At 35.4% G+C, this 9,453-nt stretch overlaps 1 protein-coding gene across 1 annotated transcript; it reads right to left on the bottom strand.

The window, feature by feature from the left end:
• Positions 1 to 244: 244 nt before the first annotated feature.
• Positions 245 to 2,698, bottom strand: LOC148295510 (uncharacterized). The gene is made up of 2 exons (XM_088250500.1): positions 1,549 to 2,698; positions 245 to 1,455 (listed from the first exon to the last, which is right to left on the bottom strand). Exons 1-2 carry the CDS (start codon positions 2,696 to 2,698, stop codon positions 245 to 247), a joined length of 2,361 nt encoding a protein of 786 aa, XP_088106626.1.
• Between the last annotated feature and the right edge of the window lie 6,755 nt (positions 2,699 to 9,453).

Raw genomic sequence — 9,453 nt, 5'->3', positions numbered from 1 at the left:
GGGCAATGGCGGACCCATGAATTTTTATAGGGGTAGGCTAAATATTTTTTTTTTGTGAGGAGATATATTATAAGCCTTTTTTCTCTTGAAACAAAAATGTAAATAAAATTTTATAAATCAAACAAAATCACATTACAAGCAAATATAACACCAAAAAGTACAAAATATAAATAAATATCAAATCAAACACATTGTCCAACTTCAAAAAAATTTGTTTGATTGCTAAAAAATTTAAAGAGCTTACCTAGTGAAGTGGAACCCTTCTCTCTTTGAGTGTATCAAAATCTTTGATTATTGAATCTAAATCAATATCCACAGAAAGCTCTTTCTCAATGTAGACGATGAGGGAATCTGTGAGATACTCATCCTCCATTTTGTTGCGAAGTACAATCTTAACATGTTTCATAGCTGAAAATGCTCGTTCTGTAGTCGCCGTAGAAACCGGAAGAGTTAACACTAAACGAATCAACCTATCAATCAAATAATATGCCTTTGATCTGTCTGTTTTAATTAATACTTGACATAGTTCTGAAAGAGTAGACATATTTTGAAAGATATCAAGATCATGTTGGTGTACTTCAAACTCAAAAAGTTCGAGCTGGCACCTCAATAAACGTAATTCTTTAACAGTGAAATCTTGAGGATAAAATTTCTCTGCAAGCTTGCAAATATCATCAATCTTAAATGATTTAAAACCATTGCTAGGGTCCAAAGCAGAGCTGAGAATAAGAAGTTCCATTGTTCCTTCGCTAAATCTACTATTTAACTCTTCCCATTGATAATCTATTGTATCATTGAATAAATCAACCCGGTAATGATGTTCAATTGTAATATCATCACGTTGTTGACAAGAACGACGTGTGCCAGCTTTATAAGGAGCATTCATATCCGGCATATCGATGTCATGCTTTTTGCAAAATGATTCCACTTCCTCAAAGAAAGTATCCCAACCCTCCAATCTTAATTTCTGAAGAGCATCTTTTGTACTACGAACTAAATTCATGGCAGTAAGAATATCTTGAGATTTATTTTGCAATGCTCGACAAAGGCTATCAGTAAGTCCCATAATTTTTTCTAGCAAATTCAAGATAAATATGAACTCGTAAGATGTCATCGCTTTGAACGTACCAGTTGCTTCCCCACGTATAGAATTAGAGGCTCCATCCTTAATCAAGGTCTCAACAACTGTACAAGATGCATTAAACATATTTAATAAATCCGAACAAGAATCATAATGAGAGCCCCAATGAGTAGCACCAAGCCGATGCAAGGTTCCAATTTGATTAAGCCCTCTACTTGTCTCACGTTCACCAGTGTCAATCATATGTGCAATATCAATTTCTTGGGTAGATTGTAACTCACCATGGCGCTTGGGAGAAGCAGTAATAAGATTGATAATGGAATTCAGTGTTGAAAAGAATATCCAAATAGGAGCCACATCTTTTGATGCTGCAACTAATGCTAATTGTAGCCTGTGAGCAAAACAATGCACATAATATGCATATGGGCAATCTCTAAGAAATAATGCTTGTAGTCCATTCCATGCACCTCGCATGTTGCTAGCACCATCATATCCTTGACCTCGCATTTTATCAATTTGGAGACCAAAATTCATAAGAACCCGAGATATCTCTTTTTTAAGTGTCAACGAACTAGTATCTTCAACCCTCACAATCTCAAAAAAACGTTCTCGTACAAAACCATCCTTATCAACAAATCTTAAAACAATGGCCATTTGCTCTCTATTAGATGCATCTTTTGCTTCATCAACAAGAATATAATAAGTTGATTCCCCAACTTCATCACAAATTTTGTTTCTCACTTTGTCAGCAAGAATATGTAAAACTTGCTTTTGAATTGATAGTGCGGTATATTTAGCATTTCTCGGGGCATTCTCTAAAACAACTACTTCAGCAACTTTATCATTCCATTGTGCTATATATTTTATCAATTCAATGAAATTTCCACGATTCATTGAGTCTATGGATTCATCATGACCTCTAAAAGCACATGCTTGAAATGTAAGCCACCGAACACTCTCAATTGTTGCCTTGAGTTGTAATCGGTTCTTCAAAATTTGATCTTTTGGTTGTTTATGAATAACTTTCTCAATATGCTCAGATGATTTCATTAAGTCTTGAGCACCTCTGACACAATTGTTATGTGGTGAAGATGGACCTCCAACATGAACCAAAAATGCACAATTCTTTCCATCATTAACTCTTTTCCAATTATTGAACCCATCAGTAATTAGTGCAGACCCACTTGCTGGATTTTTTTCAAAGACAAAGCATGGTAAACAATATGCTTTATCTGTTGAAGGAGAATACTCTAACCATGGAAATTGTGAAAACCAAGAATGTTGAAAACGACGTCTTTGTTGGCTGAACAAAGTCCTCGGATACTCAAAAAGTTTCGGTTGATAAGGCCCCAACTTGATATAAGCCCTTCGAATCTCATCACGTTGATTGATTGGGTGCTCACAAATTGGAATGCGTTTCCTAGGATCCCGTTCTGAAGAAGCAATATCAAACTCTTTAGGTTGAACTACGTGAGATTCTAGTTCAGAAAGTTCCTCAGGAATTGAAGTATCAACAGTAGATGCAGAAGGTGTATCCTTATTATCGTTACCACTTTTTTTGAAGAATGAATAAATAGTTTTTCCTCTCTTTGCCGGTCTATTATCATCATGTGACATGATATCCTAACAAGAAATATCAAACACCAAAATTCATATATGCTAATTAATCATTCAAGTTACAAAAATAAAACATATATCAACAATCTCCAAAAAATTTCACCCAAACCCTAAATCATAAAAACTTAACAACAACAATTAAAATTGGAAATTGAATATATAAAATAAAATTTAAAAAAAAAGAGAAAAACTTACCGAGATTGAAGAACTCACTGAAGATAGGTTGGTACAATTTTTTAGAGGAGGAGAACTATTTCCTCTAGGCTCTCAAGATTAAAATATGGCGTTTTGGGTGGCTAGAAGAATTTTTTTTATGTTTGCTCTCTGTGGGTGTAGCCCAATATCAATACGATTAGAATAGGTCAAGTTGGTAGAGCCTTAGCGTGAGTTCTACTTCTAATCAAATTTATATAGGTTTGGATTGTTGTTTATTATTTCCTATATGCTTCAGGAGTGGGCTTATTTTAAATAAAGCTATTATTTACTTTACTTAAATTGGGCTATTATTAGTTTATTATATTTATTTGGTGTAGTGGGCTAATATTTATTGGAGTAGGAATAAACTTAACTATATTTCATATTTAAAAAATTTCCCTTTCCATATTTAAAATTTAAAAAATTTCCCCTAGGCTGGAGCCCACTCCAACCTAGCTGTACGTCCGCCCTTGCTTACGGGCCGACCCGGTGTGAGCGGGGATTAGTCTAGGTTGTGGTTAAGGCTTAAAGGTGCCACCCGTAGTTGGGGCCCATCCAGGACCACCTCGTGGTTCAGACCAAAAAATAAATAAATAAAATAAAATTGTGTGAGTGTAGAATTGTGAGCATATAAGATTCAATTTTTATTTTTTATTTTTGCATAAAACCCTTAAAATCTCGAGACTAATTATAGTGACAAATTTCATTTCTCATTATTTCGACTTTCATTTTATCAGTCTAAGCGGAAAGTGAAAAGTTTTAAAACCATAAATTAACATTAAAATTTTATTGATATGAAGAGGGGTAAAAATAATACTAATCTTACCACATTTTTATACCACAATTTTATAATACATGATGTGACAGCTGATGTGTACATACCGACAGAATTAAGAAAATTTGACAAAAAAGAAAGTGGAAATTAGAACCACAGCCACCCATCAGAACCCACCACACCCACACACCCTACCTGATGGCAAACCCACGTACTCACCCCCTTCTCACACCACCGACTCTCTCTCCCTCTCCCCACCCTCCCTCTCCCACCCACTCACTCTCTGCACTCTCTGGCATTTCGGAGAAGGTCAAGTAGGGACCAATAGATGTCATCTCTTTTAGAATTTTGAAGTTGGATTTGTTTTTATTAATTTAAAATAATGGAGAGAGAGAGAGGATGATGATGAGGAGAATAGTGGGGGCTGCTAGTGGTGGATGCTTTTCTGTGGCGGCTTGTGGTTGTGTGGGGTGGTACCTTTCTTTTTCTTTTTCTTTATTACAGTTTTTGGTTTTCTAATTTTTTATTTATTAAAATACACTTCAATGATTTAATTGATGTCGCATATGATATGAATATATCACATTATGGTATAGAAATGTGGGATAAAAATGTGATAATAAGTGTAGCATTACTTGAGGGGTAAGGGCCCCTCAACCAAATGAAAATTACATTTTGATGATAAAACCTATAATTGGTGCATTACTCAAAAAATTTCACTACATTGAGAAGCTATAAAATTTTCAGTTATTAGATGGAGTTTTGAATTTAAGATATCTTCCATCACTCATTTCATGTTGCTTGAGCTAAGATTTATAGGTCTTGACTTATATATGAATTTGACTTTGTTAAAAGTTCATGTATTATGTATTTGTTTGTAAGTTATTTACGCTAACACCTCCTGAAATTTTTGTTGTTTTCACAAAACCCCATGAGGTTTCAAAAATTAAACGAACACCTCCTGAAATTTTAAATTGTTTTCATAAAACTCATTTCCAAGAATTTTTCATCCAAAGATTGATGATTTTATATATAAAAAACTTCTCCAAATGACAAAGTTAGTTTTTGAGATTAGATAGCACATATTCATTAAGGTTAATTTTGTCATTTGCATAAGTATGTTTTAATGAAATCATCAATTTTTAGACAAACAATCAACGAAAAGGGTTTTGTGAAAATATGAAATCTCAGAGGATTTTCATATAATTTTTGAAATCTTAGAGGGTTTTGTAAAAACACCGAAAACCACAAAAAGTGTTGGTGTAAATAACTCTTTGTTTGTTATAATTGTTATGAGAATTTTGTTATTAAACATCACATATTTTTTTAATTAAAATGTTCCAATAGAGTTAAGGTATTTTGCGTTCAGAGTATGATAATTTTTTGTTCGGTTACATTAAAGTATGTGGCAGTCCTCTCAAATGTAGTTTCGGCACTCCACGTTTGGGAGCATGCAAATTAGCCTAGATCAGCATAGCTGCTTCTGGAAAGCTTGGTTGTGCTTCCTCTTTGTGTGCCACCAACCTTAGCTCCCAAAGATCATCTAATTAATTAATTAATTACATCTCTATTCTCTCTCTATCCGGGACTTGCACCAACACGATTACGCCTCAACAAAGAAGAGAACATTATTGTAATTGAATAAAAGATTTGATAAATAACTTAAGAAAAGCTGGATCATGTCAATGGGGTCTAAACCAGTAGAAAGAGCATTGATTTGCAGACCAGCCGTTTATATCTTCAAAAACCTCGATCAATTACCTACATAGTTCGGATCCCTGGCCCGTATTAAAATACTTAAGATGTCATGCAAGTTCTTATTATTGGTCATCAGAATGAATTCTAATCACACACCACAATAATGATGCAGCTATCCAGTAATTTGAATCCTAGTCATACCACAATAAATTTGATGCCTAAACATCCGTACTCCAAGGATAAGGAGATATATACAGTAACAATTACTTTCTTTAATTATCGAAACGAATTGAACCCAATTTAATTTCAATTTTAAACCCAATCCATTAGCAATCATTTGTAGGAAATCCATATGTCATATTTAAGAAATGACTAATAGGCTGCCACTCTCAGTTACCGGCTCTTGAACGAAAACCTGCAAATTCGATAAGATATTCATGAACATGGATACCACCTCCAAGACTTCGTAGCTTCCCTTCCTAGACCCCTGGGAAGCCCTACATTTGCTAGTCCGTTTAAGAGTTCCTAGTATTTAAAGTGGAGATCTGGTGCCCCCACACCAAGAGGTCTTTTGCTTTCGGTTTCAGCCTAATAAGAAAAGGGATTGATTGCAAGTCTAGAATCTCCTTTGAAAGTTAATATCACCTATTAGATGATTAGGCAACAATGTGGTACATGGCTCCAGATTTCTTTTATATTAGGTAAAAATGTGGTGCATGCACCCTTCACCCTACATAAGATCATCTAGGAGCAAGGGAGGTTTGCCATTCAGCATTCAGTGGTAGCTAGTTAGGTCTTTGATAAGAGAAATGGAGACCAAAATCGTTAGGTTTGCAATGGTGACTTGTTTGGTGCTGGGATTGCTCACTGGCCAGCAATTATATGGACTCATAGGTATGGACTTCCCATGTATGGGGAAAGCATTTATTAATGCAAATATTTATAACTAACTTATCCCTATTCTATTTTTCAAATAACAAATTTTAACATTAAAAAAACTCTTCGTATTTTTTCCTTTATAATAATAAATAAAAAAACTGAATAGTTTTTCATTCCTAATATTGCACAAACCAAACATGAGAATGAGATAAAATTACATTTCTTGATCATTATTTCCCAACGTTTTCAAACATGGGAATGAAATACTTTGATTATCACCCACCAGAGACAGGCTTTTCACTATACACGAGTCCGGGGCATGATAGTCTCTTAGGCTTATTTCTTGTAAATGTCTAATATCACTCATATTTCTAGAATTCGTTCTTAATTACAACAATTATATAAGGAAGATGTATTGAAAGACAGTCATTATGGAATACAATCTTATCATCAATATTAAATTGAAATTTAAGCATATTCTAATGTGTGTGGCATATACCGAGTTTCATAAATGGTATTTTCTATGTACTTATTCATGCCATATTTTCTATTTTATGTGCCCACTAACACTATATAAACCCTTCTAGGAACATGGGAGATTTACCATTCAGAACTGAGTCAATTATAGATTAATAACTAAGTGCTTGATATAAGAGAAATGGAGAGCTAAATGCTTAGGTCTGCTGTGGTCGTTTGTTTCTTGTTGGGGTTGCTCATAGGCCAGTCCCAAGCAACACAGGATTGGTTGCTTTGCAAAATGTCTGAAATCCTGCTTCGTAATTCCTACTGACATCCAAGCAAAACCTGAACACTACTGCAAGCTTAGTTCTGCTACATCTTTGTGTTCCAATATTAGCACAGAAGATAATATTAGTACGTAATTAATCTCTCTCTCTCTCTCTCTCTCTCTCTCTGTCTCTGTTCATTAACCTTGGATCACACTTTCTTTGCACCACATTTTGATCCTACAATTTTAATAAGGGAGTTTCACTAAAACACCCAAAATGGGGGCTGAAATTATAAAAAAACCCAACACCCAAAACACTTTATAAACACACCCAAAACCCATCATTACACACACTCAAAACCCATTTATAAACACACCCAAAAAATATACAATTGTTTATTTTGGGGTTGATTTTGGGTGTGTTTCTATGTTTAAATAGTGCGTGGGTTTTTTTATAAATACATGTTTAGGATTGGGTTTATTTATAATAATCTATTTTAATAACGGTGATATCCAAATTTATAGCTCGATTCGGTCACATTCGTATTAGAGATGTGGTGCATAATATGATACAAATTGTGGGACTTTACTCATTTGACTCATCTTTTATTTATTTATTTATTATTTTTCCAGATGAATACAAAGTAAATGCTTGCGTGGATTCTTGCTCCAAGTCTTACGCGTCAGCAAAGAACTAAGCTTGGTTTACTATTATTGAGATGGCATATCCCCTCTTATATTGTAGACATAAACTCACCTATTTATTAACTTTTATGAAAAACCCAAATTTGAATGTAGGTTAATAATTGTCCTAGTGTTATAAAATATTTACATACTATGGCATCAAATTTATACACCAAATTTGAGTCCCAAATGATGTGGCATGTGCCACATCATCATATGTTAATTAAAATTGAAACATGTATTTAACAGTTATTAATAATTTATTTTAACACAAATTAGAAAAATTAGGTTCACCTGAAAGTCACCACTGCACAACATCCATGTTTTACCACCACCAATCCTCCCTCCGACACAGAACCTCACCGCCCCCAACCATAAAACCACCTATGTGGCTCTCCAACCCAGACGCACCTCGCTGTCACTGCATCCAATATCATGTGAATAACAAAGAGTTTTATATATTTAATACCAATATGAATAGTAGAAAGGAATTCTCTCATTTCGGGATTATTCCATCCCAACTCTTGGTTTTGGGCTCCTAGCTTTGATACTAACCAACTGTTCGCCCAAAAAAAAAAAAGGAACTAGTTTTGGTGATGCATTATATGAGTAATAGGATATCTTATAGTCTAGTGGTGAGGGCAGTGCGGCTGGGTTGGAGAGCCAGCCACAGTGGTGGTCTTGTAGTGGAGAAAATTTTTCATGTAATGGGAATAACAGTTTTTGCAATATGAGGCCAATAACGCAATGACAAGTGAGATAATTTTTCCATATGTCATTGTGTTATTGGTTAGAAATAGCAAAATAGTGCTATATCCGTTACAAGTAAGTTTTTCTGCTAGTAGCGAGGGGCAATGAGGTTGTGCGGCAGGCAGCACAACTGGGGGAGGGTTGTTGGTGGTAAAGCCATGGTATTGTGCGGTGGACTTTTAAGTTAAAAAAGTATTTTTCCTAATTTGTGTTAAAATAAAATGTTAATTACTATTAAGTACATGTGTAAATTTTAATTAACATATGATGATGTGGCACATGCCACGTCATTTTTTGGGACTCAAATTTGGTACATAAATTTGGTGTCCCTATTATTTTCCTATACATATAATACATATGTACAATAACAATAATAGGGTTATTCGCAGCAATGGTCCCTCAACTATACCCGTAATTGCATTTGGGTCACTGAACTCAATTATTAGTTGCAGAGGTCATTCAACTCTGTGTTTCGTTGCACCAGTAGTCCTTCCGTCAAGTCTGTTAGTTTTTTCCATTTAAAATGATGACGTGGCAAGCATCTGTGAGAATCTCATAGATTCGTGAGGGGCAAATCTGACTTTTCAGTTAGCCTTCTTCAGCTCCTTGAACTCAAACTCCCTTGGAGTGCCCGGAAGGCTCTTGAGTGCCCCTAAGATATTCGGCTCGGATGCGGCGGCCCTCCACCTCTTGTGCACGTAATATACCAGCCCTCCCAAGCCCAACAAGAGCAGCACCAACATGGGTACACCCACTCCAAGTCCTATCTTCAGCCCCTGACTTTTGCTATCTTCACTCCCAACACTTGACAAATTCTCCACCGTCAGATTCCATCTCAACAAGCAATTGAGCTGGGTTGCACTGCCGGTTGATGCATTGACAAATTCTCCACCGTCAGACCATGTAAAATTTGGTAGTGTTTGGGGCGATCTGGATATCTAGATCCTAGAGTGAAACAGTCTTGTTGGATCGGATCGAGTTGATGTTGAGGCCCAAATGGTTGCTGGGGTTCCCATCGGAGGCGGCGTTGGTTAAACCGAGGTATTG

Source organism: Prunus avium, chromosome 3 (genome assembly GCF_965620075.1).
Source record: "Prunus avium chromosome 3, drPruAviu1.hap1.1, whole genome shotgun sequence".
In the NCBI taxonomy this organism is placed as follows: Eukaryota; Viridiplantae; Streptophyta; class Magnoliopsida; order Rosales; family Rosaceae; genus Prunus; species Prunus avium.
This window is presented reverse-complemented; position numbering and strand designations above follow the sequence as displayed.